We start from the raw sequence: 15,857 nt of genomic DNA, 5'->3' as shown, positions 1-15,857 counted from the left end.
ACTTCCGGGAGCCATAAAGTTGTTGTTGAAACAAGGCAGTCCTTCGGGTGAAACGTCCCCCTGCAGCCCTGGGTCCTTCGAGACTGGAGTTCCCCCGCACCTTTCCTCCCCGAGCGAAGAGGTTCCGCCAGAGCCCTGGGTTCCCCCAGCTTTGCAGGAAGGATTTTGTGGAACTGGTCGAGTCGCTGTCCTCCCAGAAGGAGGACGAGTCGTGGCTTCCAACCCTGCACCCCCGCAGACAGGGGCTGCGGAATATGTCCCTAGATGCAGTGGACGGAGCGCGGGCCGTGGAGCCAGAGAGGGTATGTCTGGCATCCTGCCACTGCCTTGTTACGGGGGTAGCAGCTCAGTTTCCCCCATTCCTAATATTGGGGTACGTATTTCACAAGGGGGCTGCGAGGATTAAATGCATGTACAGTGCTGCACAGTGGCTCTAGCGCAGTGTTTCTCAAGGCCTGGTCCTCTGACGTGCATCAGAATTGCCTTCAGAATTACTTGTGGCGTGTTGCAAAGACTCTGGGCTCCCCTCAGACCTAGCTTATTTTTTTTAAGTCAAGCAGTTCTGGTGCACCTGAACTTGAGAACTCCTATTATACGCCGCTTAGAAGACACAGTTGGCACATCTTAAGTGACTGATGGGATGTGCTGACGGAGGGGTTAGGTGGAGATGTTGATAATTCTCAGGTTTCCGATTGGGACAAAGGTACAGCTGTTCACCCAGGTGAAGAGCTGAAGATAGGGAAAGACTTGCAGTTCAAACTGAGACACGCCGAGTTTGAATGGATGAAAAGGAGAAAAAGACTGTGTCAGTGTGGTCCTTGAAACATTACTTATGATGGGCTGGGGGGGCCAGGGATGGAATGGAAACCACTTTATTCTTTGGCAGGGGTCCTGCCAGCCAAACACAGCCCACCACCTGTTTTCATATGGCCTGTAAGCTTTTTTTTTTCATTTTTAAATGGTTGAAAAAAAATGGCATTTCATGATGTGAAAATCATATGAAATTCATATTTCAGTGTCCATGGGAACACATCCATGCCCATGCATTTACATATTATCTATGCCTGCTTTTGGTTTTTTAATTTATTTATTTTTGGCTGCCTTGGGTCTTTGTTGCTGCGCGCGGGCTTTCTCTAGTTACGGCGAGCGGGGGCTACTCTTCATTGTGGTGCGCGGGCTTCTCATTGCGGTGGCTTCTCTTGTTGTGGAGCACGGGCTCTAGGCATGCAGGCTTCAGTAGTTGTGGCACGTGGGCTCCCGTAGTTGTGGCACACAGGCTCCAGTAGTTGCGGCACGCGGGCTCAGTAGTTGCAGCTTGCGGGCTCTAGAGTGCACACTCAGTAGTTGTGGCACACGGGCGTAGTTGCTCCGCGGCATGTGGGATCTTCCCAGACCAGGGCTCAAACACGTCCCCTGCATTGGCAGGCAGATTCTTAACCACTGCACCACCAGGGAAGCCCTATGCCTACTTTTAACTACAACAGCAGAGTTGAGTCATTGCAACAGAGACGTACGGCTGGCAAAACCTGTAACATTTACCATCTTGTTTTTCACAGAAGTTTGCTGACCCCTGACTCTATGGGATACTCAGAGGCTGTATAAAAAATATACATGAAGATTTAAGCTTATCAAGCTATAATCTTAAGAAAAATGAAGAAAAGAGTATAAAGATTTAGGGGCTTCCCTGGTTGGTCCAGTGGGGGGGACTCTGCGCTCCCAATGCAGGGGGCCCGGGTTCGATCCTTGGTCAGGGAACTAGATCCCACATGCCTGCTGCAACTAAGAGTTCTCATGCCGCAACTAAGAAGTCCGCATGCCACAACTAAAGATCCCACGTGCCGAAACTAAACATGCTGCAACGAAGATCCCACCGCAACTAAGCCCCAGCGCAGCCTGAATAAATATAGTCTTTAAAAAGAGTAGAAAGATGTAGATCTACTCCAAGAAATCTATAAACTTCAAAAAAAAGTTGCAGAATACTGTTAAGAAAAATTATCCAAAATTTGGAATACAGACGGTAGCATGACCTTCCAATATCATACTGGGGCATTGTTTCACAAGCCCACCCAAGGATTATTTAATTACCTATAGGAGTGTACATTTGTTTGATCTTGCTATTTAGATATTGTCCCAAAGAGATGCAAAACATCTATATCCAATGGAAAAATAACCTCAAAATTTGGTTTGTTTGCCCTGTAGGACACCAGCCAATTTTGTATCTAACCTAGTAATCATGTTCTAATATTTCTCTTTAAATGCCTATCCATATCCAGCTCCTCAAGACGCATTCCTACCTTACTGAGGGGGAACCCTTCACCGATGAGTTAAGACATCTTAGTTACATGTTTATTCTTTATTTAGAGATCATATTTTTAACTTTCTGAAAATTATACTTTGACAGTACACATGGTGTGATTTTGTTTTTTAAATTATGCATGTAGATGTACACGTAGGTGTATGAAGTTAACATCAAGAAGGGACTCAGGGCTTCCTGGTGGCACAGTGGTTAAGAATCCGCCTGCCAATGCAGGGGACACGGGCTCAAGTCCTGGTACAGGAAGATCCCACATGCCGCGGAGCAACTAAGCCCGTGTGCCACAGCTACTGAGCCTGCGCTCTAGAGCCCGCGTGCCACAACTACTGAAGCCCATGTGCCTGGAGCTCATGTTCCACAACAAGAGAAGCCACTACAATGAGAAGCCCGCGCACCGCAACGAGTAGCCCCTGCAGCAGCTAGAGAAAGCCCGCGTTCAGCAACGAAGATCCAACGCAGCCAAAAATAAATAAATTAAACAAATAAAATAATAATAATAGGGCTTCCCTGGTGGCGCAGTGGTTGAGAGTCCGCCTGCTGATGCAGGGGACACGGGTTCGTGCCCTGGTCCGGGAAGATCCCACGTGCCGCGGAGTGGCTGGGCCCGTGAGCCGTGGCCGCTGAGCCTGCGCGTTCGGAGCCTGTGTTCCGCAACGGGAGAGGCCACAACAGTGAGAGGCACGCATACCGCAAAAAAAACCCAAAAATTATAATAATAATAAATTTAAAAAAATTTTTTTAAAAAGAAGGAACTCAAAAGATGCCCACTCACCGAACTGTTGAAGGGGTTACCTCCGTAGGTGTGGGGGTGGAGGGGGGAGACTGGTACATTCTCCTCTGTATGCCTGTGTATGATGCAAATCTTTTACAAGAACATATTCATACACTATGGGGGTAATTTTTAATTAATTAATTAATTTTTTTTTTTTTTGCGTTATGCGGGCCTCTCACTGTTGTGGCCTCTCCCGTTGCGGAGCACAGGCTCCGGACGCGCAGGCTCAGCGGCCATGGCTCACTGGCCCAGCCGCTCCGCGGCATGTGGGATCCTCCCGGACCGGGGCATGAACCCGTGTCCCCTGCATCGGCAGGCGGACTCTCAACCACTGCGCCACCAGAGAAGCCCCTGGGGGTAATTTTTTTTTTAAATGACATTCAGGTAGAAGCCCTAACATAAAAACATTCGTTTGTATTCAAATGAGAACTAAAGTGCAAACAATTGTTTCAATGGTGTGAACACAGCTGGGCATCGGGCATCACCCCTTCAATGTGTTAAGATGGGGGTCTGAGGGTCTCTTGTGATTAATGACACTGGGCAGCAATAATGGATGGTGGTGTCAGGCTTTATTTAACCTTACTGCTTCCAGGCAGGAGACTTGCGGTCTTGACCTGACCTGGGACCTGACTTCTGGGGCAGACAGTCAGGCAGGAGGCAATGGGGCTGGCCAAGTTCAACATCAACTCTTCTACAATACTTTAGTTCCTGGGAGTTTGCATGTCCCTCCACACCATTTCTGGCCAGTTTTCTGACTTATTTTGTTGACAGTCCTGGAGTTCTCACCTCTCACACGTACAGAGGAAATGTTTTTTTCTTGGCATCTAATTGTCCCTACCCATTCCACAGCCTCAGGTAGAAGTGGATATTAGTCTTAGTACTGATTCCCTCACTCATTGGCTGCGAAAACTTGAGCTGACAATCCCTCTCTGTGCCCCAGGCTTGTGTGTAAAATAGGATTTGTGCCACCAGTCTCAGCTTTCTCATGGGACTCTTGGAATGGTAGAGACAATGAGTGTTAAGATGCTGAGTGCTGGAAGGCAGCAGAGGGGAGAGCGGGTCAGCATCATGTGTTGGAAGAACATCTGGGGAGAAGATGGAAAAGCCAGTTGCTCTCCAGGGCCCACCTGGGGAGGATGTGGGAAGGTCCTGGGACAGCTATGGAGAATCTGTTGTCCCTTCCCTTACTTCCTCCCCATTAGGGGCTGGAACAAATACTTGGAGTTTGTGATCCAGCCCAGGCCTGCCCTCACCTGGCTACATCCTCCAGTTCTACTGGAGAGATCTCATTAGGAGAGATTACACGTGACCTCTCATCTGCCTAAGACTTGCTGAGGACCTACATGCCCCTTCACATTTTTTTTTTTTTTTTGGCTGTGTTGGGTGTTCGTTGCTGTGCGCGGGCTTTCTCTAGTTGCGGCGAGGAGGGGCTACTCTTCGTTGTGGTGCGTGTGCTTCTCATTGCGGTGGCTTCTCTTGTTGTGAAGCATGGGCTCTAGGCATGTGCGCTTCAATAGCTGTGGCTTGCAGGCTCAGTAGTTGTGGCACACAGGATTAGTTGTTCCATGGCATGCGGGATCTCCCCGGACCAGGGCTCGAACCTGTGTCCCCTGCATTGGCAGGTGGATTCTTAACCACTGTGCCACCAAGGAAGTCCCCCCTTCGCTTTTCTGAGCCCCAGTTCTTCATCTGCAGAATGTGCCCACACTGCCTCCTGCGTGGAACTGTTGAGGACTTAGTGAGAAGATCTGCCCAAGAGCACAAAGTGTGTGGGCTGGGATGGTGAGGCACACTGTCCCTCCCTCAACACGCTAGGGCCCCGCTGCTCTCTGCCTTTAGCCCAGCCCCCCTCCACAGTTCAGAGCTGCCCTGGCCACCCATGAAACACTCCTGTATTGGCTGGAAACAGCCTGTGCTCGAGAATCTTGTTCTCTATGTCCTCCTGATTCTAGAATCCTACGGCTATTCCAGACTGTGCGCTCCAGAACTGGAGGGGTCGGCTGCTCCTCCTGGGCAGTGTCCGCTTGCTCAAGCTGTACCAGCTGCCTTGAGTCTGTGCTGCCGCCAGGATGCGGTGGCGGGACCGCGTGGCCGTGCTCTTCTTCCCACAAGGCATGATTCTCACCATGGCTGCTCTGATGCTCTTCTTCGTACACCTGACCGTCTTCGCCAGCGATGTGCACAACTTCTGTATCACCCACCACTATGACCGCATGAGCTTCCGCTACACAGTTGTCCTGATGGTAGGCCAGGGCAGGGGCTCGAGGGCTGGTCAGAGGAGGCCCAGGGGCTGATGGAAACCCCCCTGTGTGTCAGGGGGCCACTCTCCCACGGGATGGGGCCTACAGTTCTCCCAGGTGATCGGCATCTGCTGGGCCGCCATGGGGTCACTCTACGCTGAGATGACACATGACAAGTTTCGTCGATGCTTTTCCCTGACCGTCCTGAGTGAGTAGGGTGTACGCAGCGGGAGGGGGGAGCTCTGGAACCCTGAGATGCAGCAAGGAGGGGGCAGGCAAGGCTGATGGGGGCTCTCTCCTCTGCCCAGTGCTCAACGGAGCCATGTTCTTCAACCGCCTGTCCCTGGAGTTTCTGGCCATAGAGTACCGGGAAGAGAACCACTGAGGCTTGGGGCCCAGGCTGAGAAGGGGGAAGGAAAAGGCTGCTTCGGGTGTTTTAATAAAGTCTGTAATTTATTTCCACCTGTCAGCTCCTTTGGGGGAGGGAGAGGGAAAGCTGGAGACCCAGGAGGAGAAGGTCAAGACAAATGTTTGATCTGCAGGAACCCCAGGCCTAGCCTGCAGCCACTCTGGTGGACTTGGCTTTGGGCCTGGGATCTTAGTGTCTCAGGCTTGAGGAAGAGGAGCAGAGAAGGGCCCCTGGACCTCCCCCTCTACCCACCCTCAGGCCCCCAGCTCCTAGGCTGGCCCAGCCATAAGCAGGGGCTCAGGAGGGACCCACACGGATGTGAGGGTTCATGAGCGGGTCCAGGTTGGGATCGCTGTCAGCCGCAGCCCGGCCCAGGCGAGACATGAGCGCAAGGAGGGCCAGGAAGCCCAGCAGCCCCAGGAGCAGCAGCAGCCCTGCCCGCTGCAGCAGGGTCAGCGGCCGCTTACGAGACCCAGCCCGGCTCCTGGGGGGATGAGGGGAAGTCAGGTCAGGCCTCCAGTCCCTGGCGGCCCCTGCAGCCGGGAGAGGAGCCCCAGCCATGACGCTCGTCTTCCGGCCCCAGCGCCACCATCCCTGAGCCTGGTTTCCTCAAGGGTGGTCATCCCTGCGCCTGCCCACTACCAGGCTGACTGTGCAGCTCAAACCAGCTGAGGCAACAACTGTGTTCTGAAACTGGAATGTGTCGGGCATAAGGAGAGTCACAAAGATTGGGAGGTGTCAGAGCAGGAAGGGGCCTCAAAGAGCCCGAGTCCGAACCTCATACGTAGCACGCAAGGAAACACCCAGAGCGGGGCAGACCCAAGCCCAGGCTTCGGTGCACAGCCCCTATACCAGGTCCCGTTATTACCCAGAACAAGCCCCTTTTGTCATGAAATCGCCCTGCCAGGGTCTCTGGCTCTCACTTCCCCTCCTCCCCCTTCCTGGCATCCTGCCCCACCTGACCCCATGTACCTGAGCAGCTGGGCCAGCCAGCCCAGGGCAGGCCGGCGACGGTACTTGTCATCATCACAATCCCCATGGAGGCCTGGCGCCCGGTCATCATCCCGCGTGTCATACACCTTCCTTGGGGCTGAGGCTGCAGGGGCAGAGCCACCGGCATCCACAGGCTCAGGAAAACTGGCCCATAGCGGGGTGGGGAGAGGGGAGGGCAGGAGATCCCGGCCCTTCTCAGCCTAACAGCATCTCGGAATTGTGGGGAGGTAACGTCTGTGATGCAGTGAGGAAGGGTCCCTGTGGGTGGGTGTCCAGACCCCCGAGCTCCCTCCACGCAAAGCACCCCACTCCCATTCTATCCTCCTCTGGCCTGGACAGTTCCCCGGCTCACCGTGAGTCAGAGGCTCGGGATTGCCCATGTGGATCACCATGTGCTGCTCGGGTCGGCTCGGGGAAGCAGGGGGCCGGGGGACTTGGCTGTAGAAGGCTGGGGCAGCAGAAGCGCTGGCTGTCTCCTCTTGTTTGGGGCTACCACTGGCTGTGGGCAGGAAGAGAGCTGTCAGCAGAGCAGGGAGGCAAGGGCCCCAACAGCAGGTGGAGACCACCACTTACCATTAAAGCTGGACCAGTCAGAGAAGTCGGAAGTGTTGAGGGGCTCAGGCTCTGGGCTCACCACCTCGTCAATCTGGAGGAAAGAACAGATGTCACCAGCCTGCCCAGTGCTGTCCCCACCCACCCACCTGGCCCAGGTGGGACCCAGGGGATAGAGGCTCTCACCAGAGGAAGACCCAGTCCTGCCCGGGCCCAGTTGACTGTGGCCAGTTTCTCTCTCAGTGCGGAGGCCACGGGGCCGGCCAGGTTGGTTGGAGGGAAGATGGGGCCACTGCAGCTGGGGCACTGGTAGCCAGCAGGTGCTGTGTTTTGGGGTAGCTGGGCAGCACGTTCATTGAGGCAGGCCCAGTGGAAGAGATCTGAGGGCCCATGAAGTAGTGGAGGAAAGACATGAAGAAGCAGACACTTAGGACCCCTAGCCCAGCAAGAGCCCCCAGCCTGCTGCAGAGATACATGCACACATAAGTGTAAGCCCAGGGCCTTCTCTTGCCCATCCTTACCCCAGGTCCACTTCCTCAGTATTCCCTAAGACTTTGGCCTTCCTGGCCACCACTATCTGACTAAGTTAAGGCAGATGCTACCAAACTTCCCAGCCCACTAGGGGGTGGGGGTGGGTGGGAAGAAGATGCCACCTACCCTTTCCATGAGTCCTCTCTGGACTCGCACTCATCACAAGCTCATTGGGCTAACAGCTCATCAAGAACAGTTTCAGAAAAGGTTACTAGACATACACACAGGAACACGTATGGGTGTACACATCCATGGGCACAGATATACACGTGTTTATATACATGTCAAACGCAGGTGCCATCCCCTACATCCACCCATACGGGCAGACTAACTCTCACATACACATCTATACACTCACGTTTGCTAACACTTACGCACCCTCACCTAGGAATTCTCCTGCAACCCCACAACACACCTGTGCTTATATGTTCACATACAACAGTTACCCATTCATTCACCCATAGTACTAATGAATACACTAACACTTATGTAAAGACACAATGCACGTTCAGTTCATGCACATATAAACACACAGTGAGAAACACATACATGGAGCGCACTCTTTTACACTAGTTCCTTCAAAAAGTGGAGCTAAGGCTCTTACACCAGAGTCAGGTCAAGGTCATGACACATGCCCCTGCTGACTTCCTTTAGCTGACATTACTGTGAGGAATGCAGTTCCTCTCTGTTTAATCTTGGAATCAGAAATGGATCCTGAATGTCTGAAAGCCCCATGCTTTCAGCTCACTGCTGGTATGGCCAGCTACTGCTCACAGCTACAACCACACCCACAAGTTTGACTGGCTCTCGCTCAACCCTAGAGATTGGCAGGGAAGAAGCTAGAAGCTTTAATTTTTAGGGAAAAACACTAAGGCCTCTTAAGGGGAAATGACTTGCCTGAGCTCACACAGCAGGTAAGTAACCTAGCTGGACCAGAACCTGGGGCTCCAGCCTCCCAGACTTGAGAGGTCACTGTCCTGCTGCTTGGGGAGTGCCTGGAAACTGGTCACGCTGGGCCTGTCCTGATCCCCCCATAAGGTGCCCAGGCCTCACCATAACAGACCAGGCGGGTCGTCTCCCGGGAGGCCAGGGGTATGTTGCAGAGGCGGCAATTGGGGTTGTAATCGCTATCTTGGAGCCACTGCAGGTAGGACTGGACGATGCACTGAAGTGGGAGAAAGAGGTCACAACTGGAGCAAGAACTCCACAGCCCATCTCCCCAAAGCCCAGATGCCTCTTTTTCTCATCACAGAGGAGATTGATACTTCTGTTCGACCAATCAATAAACATTTATTGAGCACACACAGTGTGCCATACTCTGACTTAAGCACTGGGGATACAACAGTGAACAAAATAAACTAAGTCCTTGTCCTTGTGGAGCTTCCATTCTAGGGCCAGGCCCTTCATGGATTTGGAGGAAGTCAATACTGCCTGCCCACCTAGTGCCCTGCTCAGCCGTTCCTCTGAACACCCACCTTGGCGTGATTGGCTACCAGGCAGTGCTCGCAGACGTTGACCCGGTGTTCGAAGCAGAATAGGTTGGTCACCTTCCTCTTGGGGCACTTGCAAAGCCCCATAGTCGACCCTGAGGAAGGGGTCTGAGTTGGCAGGGAACCAGGTTCTGGTGGCCGCCACAACGCACTCACCAGCCCAGTTGTTTCCACTCTTACCTGCCCTAGACACCTCTCGTACTCGCCCCAACCCCAAACTCTTGCCCACCGTCCCTCTCCATTCCGGCCACGCCCCCTGCATAAATCCCACCTCCGGAGACCCCAGATGCCTCCCGCATCCCAAACCTGGCCAGGCCCCTCCATCAGTCTCTCCGATACCACCGGCCCCGCCCCTAGGGGCCCCTCCCGAGCCCCACCCCCTCCAAGCCCCGCCCCCACCTTCCCCACAGACCCCACTGTGTGTTACGAATCGGCTGCGGCACTCGTCCCCAGGGCGCGAGCGCCGGTCCGAGGTGCGGAAGGTCAGACAGCACTCAGCCGAGTTCTCGCTCGGCTCCCTCCAGCTCAGAACCCTCCGATTATCCCTCCACTGCCACGTCTCTTCCGGGTGCGGCGCGCGCTGATGACACCAGCTCGCCTCTGGCCCCGCCCCTGCAGACGCTAGACGTGGAGGCGGGTGGAAAAGGGGTGACCGGAGGTCGGCGGCCCTCCCGCTTTACGTCACTTCCACTTCCTCCCGGGTAAGGCGGGTAATTCGAACGTTTGCCCTTCGGGTTGGCGCGAGCCCTGGCGGCGGTGGCTGCGGCGGCTGCGGCAGTAGAGCTCGAGACCAAGGCTAGACATGTCCCAGAGGCGAACCCGGTCCGGAGGGGCCGCCCAGTGCTCCGGTGAGCGGAGGGCGCGCGGGAGAGATGGGGCTGAGCAGTTTGTGGGACGCAGTTCCGTGAGGAAGGCCCTCCCCCCACCGCCCTAGGAGGCTCGTCCCCCTCCCGAGAAGGCGCCCCCAAAGGGCCTGTTTGGGAACTCTCGCTCTCTTCAGCTCCTGTTCTCTCTAGACTCTGAGGTCTAGAGTCCTCCCCTACCTGCTAAATTTGTCTCTTTCCAGGGCCCAGCGCCCCAACTTCCACTCAGTCTCTGCGGAGGTCCCAGCGGAAATCAGGCTCTGATCTCCCAAGCATCCTCCCGGAAATCTGGCCTAAGGTGAGCCCCGGGTTCCTCAGTTCCTCCTGCCCCGGAGGCCCCTGGGCTAATGTAGAGCTCAAGTTCACCCCTCTTCTCCAGGCACCCCAGGCGACTCCCGTCAGAAAGCCCATCGTCTTGAAGAAGATCGTGGCCCATACTGTAGAGGTGAGGACAGAGAGAGGGGTTGTAGGTGGGGAGCCAGAAGTGGGATCAACTAGTGTTGATGTGATCAACTAGTGTTGTCTCCACAGATCCCGTCTGTTCATTCGCCTCGAAGGAGCCCCCGGGTAAGTTCATTTTCATTTTCTTAGTTAAGGGAAATCCAGGACAGACAGTCTAGAGCTGCGGCGGAATATAATGGCTGCTCACGTCTGCCCAGGGAGCTATTTGCTGTATTTTGAAACAGTTTGCCTTTGGACACCTATGTGTATCGCCAGTCTTGCTTACTTCCTGCACACTTGGTGCGTTTAGCTATTGATGCCCTGTGTTCTCTACCATTTTCCTTTAAAAGTTGAGCTGTGTCTTAACTACTTTCTTCTTCCTCGTCTATTGTTCTCAGTGTAGTATAATGTCCTTAACTGTTTTAGCGGAAGTTATTGTTAAGGATGTCTCGTTAAAAGGAGGTCTGTACCTGAAGATATAATGAATGAGAAATACTAACTGCCTTTGAGTGGCTCACGGGGCTTACAGTCAAGTGGGGAGAAAGACAAATAAGTGATAACATAGTGTGCTGAGGACTGCAATAAAGAAAGTACTAGGTGCTGTAAAGGCACCTAACCCAGACCAGGTAGCTCAGGGAATGTTTCACAGAAGAAGTGTTTAAACTGAGTCTTTGAAGACAAGTTAGGAGTGTTCTAGGCAAAGGAAGCTGTGTTTGCAGATGCCTGGAGTCCACAAGGAAAAGCATGAGGTTTGGGGAACAGCAGCTTTGATGTGTCTGCCCCAGACCTTGTCAGGGGAGGGAGCGTGCCAAGCCAGAGCAGATCCTGATGAGGCATGAGGATGAGCTTCGACTTCATCCTTTGTTCTGTGGGCAGCTTTGGAGAGTCTTAAGGTAGTGACTGAGGCAGGCTTGGGTATTTTAGAAAGATCTCTTTAGGGTCTGGGTGGAGAATGGATTGCAGAAAGCCTTCTGGGGACCCCCAGACCAGGTGGGCGGGCATGAAAGGAATCCCGAAGTGAGATGGTGGGAGCCTGAAGTTAGGTAAAGGCAGAGTGCTGCTTCTTCCCCTGGCTCACCGCGTGACCACCGCATCACATAGGACTCAGCTCAAAGGGCACTGCCTCCCCGAAGCCTGCCTGATACATTTCTCCATAGGCCTTATGAATAGCCGAGAGTATTTTGTTTGCATGCTTGTTGTCTTAGGGGCAGGGACTTCTGTCTCCCCTATGGTGGCCACTCTTTCTTGTTGGTTGAATGATAGATTCATGAGATATCGAACAAAAAATGCACAAGGACTTCGATGACTGCTTGGCTGTAGGGATTGAAGAAGAAGTCGTCTGGGTGACTCCCATTTTGTTCAGTATCCCTTTTACTAAGACTTATGGGGCAGATTCCCCAGAATCTGTAGCCAGGAAATGTCTCTCTTGATAACCAATATAATTCTATTAAACCACAAGGGCCCTAAATTTGTCTTGTTTCTCGCCTTGTCTTGGTTGGCACAAAGCTCAGTGTCAAGTTTTGTGAAAGTTAACTCAGTGATTATTTATGGAACACCGGCTCCACGCAGGGCTCTGCTGAAGGTGTTGGGCACAGGCAAGGTCAGCGAGACAGATGAAGATGCTCACATGTGACGCGCACATTCTAGTTGGCGTCACAGTCACCCAGCGAACAGCCACAATCAGATAGTGATGCTCACTGTTCAGGAAAGAGGTCATTGTGACAGAGGGTGACTAGCAAAGGTGAGGAGGGGCTGCTCCGTTCCACGGTAAGGGACCGCCTCCCTGAGGAGGCAGCACTTCAGCTGAGACTGGAATTATGAGAAGCCAGTGTGTGAACCTCTTAATACACATGTCAGATTAAGTGCTTTCCTGTTCAGAACTTTGCCATGGCTCCCTGGGTCTCGGAGCAAGGGGCTCCATGGGTCTCCCCTTACAGTGGCCTGCAAAATGCCCTATAACACCCCCATTACCTCTCGAACCCCATGCTCAGTTCCTCGCCTCGCTCCCTCTCACTTCAGCCACACTAGCCTTATTGTTCCTTGACCCTGACTGGTACCCGTTCACCTCAGGACTTTTGCACCTTCTGTTCTCTCTGCCTAGAATATTTCTCCTCCAGATGACTTACTCCCTCATCTCCTTCAAGTCATAGCTCCAGTGCTACCTCAGTGAGGCCTACACTGACCTACACCTACTTAAAATTCCAAACCCTTCCCCCACCCAGTATGCTCAGTCCTGTTGTTTTTTTCCAAAGTGCTTAACATACGACGTGATTCTCCCTATTCTCTATTTTCCCCACCAGAGTGGCAGCACTGTGGAGACGGGTCTTCTCGGTTTTATTCCCTGCTCTACTCCCAGTGCCTGGCAGATGGCCAGTAAGGACTTATTGACTGGATGGACATTTTAGGTCCTGTGGGTCTTTCTTTCTGCCCTAAATCTCCTTGCGCCTTTCTTGAAGTAAGTAACACAGCCAAGTAACAGGGAGGCGTTCTCTCTTCTGTCCTGGTACAGATCGCTGTTTTTTTGGAGAAAGAAAACAACCCTCCTAGCAAGGAGCCTACTCGGGAGGACGTCTTCCCGACACGCAGTGTCCGGGTCACCTCCGCCTCCACTCCTGCGCTGTGCTCCCTGAATGTTGAGTCCGACTCCAGGGAGGGAGACCTGGACGCCAGAGACTTGGAAATGTCCAAGAAAGTCAGGCGATCCTACAGCCGCCTGGAGACTCCTGGCTCGGCCTCCACCTCCACCCCGGGTCGCTGGTCCTGCTCTGGCTTTGAGGGGATGCTGGCCACAGAAGACTTGGCTGGAGTCTCGCCTGTGGTGGGTTCAAAGCTAACTGAGGTCCCCAGGGTCCCTGTGAAGCCCTGGGCCCCAGACACAACTCTCCCTGGAATCTCTCCCCCGGCCGTGAAAGAGAAACGAAAGAAGAGGAAGGTGCCGGAGATCTTGGTGAGTGAGGGGCAGGGGCCTTCCTCTGCCGTCATGCCAGACACACGGGGAGACGCACCGGGACACGTGCAGGGCCGGGGCTCGGCCCTGGCTGTCACGGGAGAAAGGCGGCGCCTGCAGGGTATGGGTAGAAATGCTCCAGCCAATGTGCCCGCTTCTCCACTCACCTGCCCCCCATTTCTCTTCCCCCAGAAATCGGAGCTGGATGAGTGGGCCGCGGCCATGAATGCTGAGTTTGAAGCTGCTGAGCAGTTTGATCTCCTGGTTGAATGAGATGAAGTGGGGCTGTCCCTGGCCAGACTCCCCTCTTCCCCCTGTACATAGTCCCCTCTCCCTGTGGAGAAGACACTTGGGGTCCCCTCCCCTGGTCTCGTTACCTGTGCACGCGCTGTTGCTGCACATGAGGCCTGTCCTCTGAGGGCTGGCACAGCGGCAGCGGCCGTTTCAGCTTGAGGAAATGGGGCCCGCCTGGCCCAGCCCCGCACTGGTGTCCTGCCTGTAGTCAGTCACCTACCATCCTTTCCCCACTACGTCCCAGAGTATCCCAGCCTGTTTCCAGTCGGGCCTCAGACTAGGGAGTAGGAATCACTGGCCCAGCCAGAAGAGGTTAAAGGGCTGGGGGCTGGGGGTGAGAGAGAGCACCTCTGCTCTTGTGGGGAAATGTGGCCGCTCTGCGGCAGCCCCACCAGAGCTGGATGCCGAGGGCCACAGCCAGCCTCGGGCTTTCTCTACTGAGTTGCCTCTGCTGAGGCTTGGTTCCCAGCCATGAGTGCGTCTAGGTAACGAGGCTTGGGTTTCCTCTTAGATTCTGTAGATGGTCCGGGAGGACTGTCGCCATGGATTGGAGACAATTCTGTCTGTGAGGAAGAAGCAGAATATTCAGCCTATAGTCTTAAGTTTTGAAGGAGGGAGGGAAGCCTTGGTTGGGTCTCAGACTATAAATGTCTGCTGCACAGAAGCTGTGTTTTATAGTTCTGTGTGCTGTTGCTGAGATGTTCGGTTAAATGCAGGTTGATGGAGCAGTGGCCGCTTGGGGAGGGAAGGTGTCTCCAGACCCCCCAGAACATGAGGCTCAGGGCATATGGACGGATAACTGCAGAGGGCAGGAAGGGGCCCATGGCAGGAGGCCCCCCTTCTTATCACTCATACCTGTTTTTTACAAAACAAAGTGTTCAGCGTCTACTTAGCTCTAGAAGAAGAACTTAGGGGTTGAATGGTCCTGGTGACATTAGCATTTCGTAAAGTTCTAGGAAGCTTTTCTCACGTGCCAGAAAGGGGCCAGGGTTGATAGCAGTTTTAACTTTCAGCTTCCTTAGTGTCCTCTCACAGGAGGACACTGCCTGAGGTAGGTGCTAGGAGTTGAACTAGGGGGAGGGTGGGATCATCTCATTGTCTCTGGGGATCCCCACTCCCCTAGCCCCTGTTTCTCTTTTCTCAATATTGTTAAAAGGTGAGCTTTCAAAGGCTGCCCACCCACAACTTCCTCCATAGCCCAGGCCTCTGTGCCTTTTGATGTTTACATGTTCATGGAAGTAGGGGATAAGAGGAGTGTGGAGAGGCTAGTGGATAGCAGAGAATATCAGGGAAGATGAGTGCTTGCTTGGTTAGGGTCCCTGAAATGGCACGGGCCTGGTGGGTGCTAGTTAAACTCTTTGCAGTTGTCCTCGCTGGCTGGCGGGACAACTCCTGGGAAATGTCTTAGTCCTGCAGAATCGGGAGTAGCCAAATGATGTTGAGTTGATGTCATGATTGCAAACTTCTCTTTGTCCCTGAAAAACTAAGAATGGAGTTTAAGGAAAAACTGGGGTTTGTTTTTTAAAGAAAACAATTAAAGAGTTTCTGCCTGTTCATAGACTGTTTCTTTGTTGTGTCAAAGGCAGAGCTGAAGGTGTGGGACCCAGGAAGCCATGCCTTCTTTGGACTGTGTCACCAGGGTTGTCCCTTTGTATGGGGGGCTGCCAGTAGCCTGTGGTAGATCTCCAGTAGCCTGTGGTAGATCACTCCCACCCCCACCCCACCCCCAGGTCTGTTTTTTCTGTCCAGTCACTCACCCACTCCTCTAAGAAGGGGAGCCCTGTACCCTCCTGTCCCAGGAGGAAAGAAGTCGGTCTGCGGTGAGGCTGCTAAGAGCTTCACTTAGTGCCTGGGAACCAACCCTCCACCACACCCCGAGTCCAGCTCTTATTCCCCGCCCCCTCTTCCTGACAGACTCCTGTGAAGGAGCCAGTTCCTCACAACTGGCCCAACCTGGGTGCTCTACAGCAGTGGGTGCAGAACCCCCTGGGGAGCTAGTCAAAGGTGCGAT

The 15,857-nt window shown here is 53.6% G+C and overlaps 3 protein-coding genes across 5 annotated transcripts; 2 read left to right on the top strand and 1 right to left on the bottom strand.

Annotated features, from left to right (window-relative positions):
- Window positions 1-2: 2 nt before the first annotated feature.
- TMEM262 (transmembrane protein 262) lies at window positions 3-5,820 on the top strand. 2 transcript variants are annotated; one of them, XM_060019216.2, is made up of 4 exons: window positions 3-302; window positions 5,058-5,329; window positions 5,435-5,534; window positions 5,635-5,820. In XM_060019216.2, the coding sequence occupies exons 2-4, from the start codon at window positions 5,156-5,158 to the stop codon at window positions 5,709-5,711; spliced, it is 351 nt and encodes a 116-aa protein (XP_059875199.1). In that variant the 5' UTR covers window positions 3-302; window positions 5,058-5,155; the 3' UTR covers window positions 5,712-5,820. The 2 variants fall into 2 exon arrangements, with proteins under 2 accessions (XP_059875199.1, XP_059875198.1); XM_060019215.2 differs by having other exon boundaries at window positions 5,039-5,329; window positions 5,635-5,819.
- A 212-nt stretch (window positions 5,821-6,032) lies between these two features.
- On the bottom strand, window positions 6,033-9,899 carry ZFPL1 (zinc finger protein like 1). 2 transcript variants are annotated; one of them, XM_060019213.1, is made up of 8 exons: window positions 9,714-9,899; window positions 9,287-9,396; window positions 8,865-8,976; window positions 7,467-7,660; window positions 7,302-7,374; window positions 7,081-7,227; window positions 6,708-6,831; window positions 6,033-6,219 (listed from the first exon to the last, which is right to left on the bottom strand). In XM_060019213.1, the coding sequence occupies exons 2-8, from the start codon at window positions 9,386-9,388 to the stop codon at window positions 6,033-6,035; spliced, it is 939 nt and encodes a 312-aa protein (XP_059875196.1). In that variant the 5' UTR covers window positions 9,389-9,396; window positions 9,714-9,899. The 2 variants fall into 2 exon arrangements, with proteins under 2 accessions (XP_059875196.1, XP_059875197.1); XM_060019214.1 differs by lacking the exon at window positions 6,033-6,219 and adding an exon at window positions 6,227-6,428.
- A 153-nt stretch (window positions 9,900-10,052) lies between these two features.
- Window positions 10,053-15,392, top strand: CDCA5 (cell division cycle associated 5). Its single transcript, XM_060017502.1, has 6 exons — window positions 10,053-10,149; window positions 10,368-10,462; window positions 10,544-10,609; window positions 10,696-10,731; window positions 13,115-13,552; window positions 13,745-15,392. The coding sequence occupies exons 1-6, from the start codon at window positions 10,104-10,106 to the stop codon at window positions 13,823-13,825; spliced, it is 762 nt and encodes a 253-aa protein (XP_059873485.1). The 5' UTR covers window positions 10,053-10,103; the 3' UTR covers window positions 13,826-15,392.
- Window positions 15,393-15,857: the final 465 nt, after the last annotated feature.

This window comes from Delphinus delphis, chromosome 8 (assembly GCF_949987515.2).
Source record: "Delphinus delphis chromosome 8, mDelDel1.2, whole genome shotgun sequence".
Classification (NCBI taxonomy): domain Eukaryota; kingdom Metazoa; phylum Chordata; class Mammalia; order Artiodactyla; family Delphinidae; genus Delphinus; species Delphinus delphis.
The sequence above is the reverse complement of the archived record's forward strand: the minus strand, read 5'-3'. Positions and strand labels throughout refer to the sequence as shown.

Coding starts and splice junctions, on each gene's coding strand:
- TMEM262 (XM_060019216.2), top strand. CDS start 5,156: ATGCGGTGGCGGGACCGCGTGGCCGTGCTCTTCTTCCCACAAGGCATG. Junction 5,330..5,434: donor GCTACACAGTTGTCCTGATG/GTAGGCCAGGGC, acceptor TGGGGCCTACAG/TTCTCCCAGGTGATCGGCAT. Junction 5,535..5,634: donor CTTTTCCCTGACCGTCCTGA/GTGAGTAGGGTG, acceptor TCCTCTGCCCAG/TGCTCAACGGAGCCATGTTC.
- ZFPL1 (XM_060019213.1), bottom strand. CDS start 9,388: ATGGGGCTTTGCAAGTGCCCCAAGAGGAAGGTGACCAACCTATTCTGC. Junction 7,661..8,864: donor GACCCGCCTGGTCTGTTATG/GTGAGGCCTGGG, acceptor ATGGGCCCTCAG/ATCTCTTCCACTGGGCCTGC. Junction 6,220..6,707: donor TGGCTGGCCCAGCTGCTCAG/GTACATGGGGTC, acceptor TCATCCCCCCAG/GAGCCGGGCTGGGTCTCGTA.
- CDCA5 (XM_060017502.1), top strand. CDS start 10,104: ATGTCCCAGAGGCGAACCCGGTCCGGAGGGGCCGCCCAGTGCTCCG. Junction 10,463..10,543: donor TCCCGGAAATCTGGCCTAAG/GTGAGCCCCGGG, acceptor CCTCTTCTCCAG/GCACCCCAGGCGACTCCCGT. Junction 13,553..13,744: donor GGAAGGTGCCGGAGATCTTG/GTGAGTGAGGGG, acceptor CTCTTCCCCCAG/AAATCGGAGCTGGATGAGTG.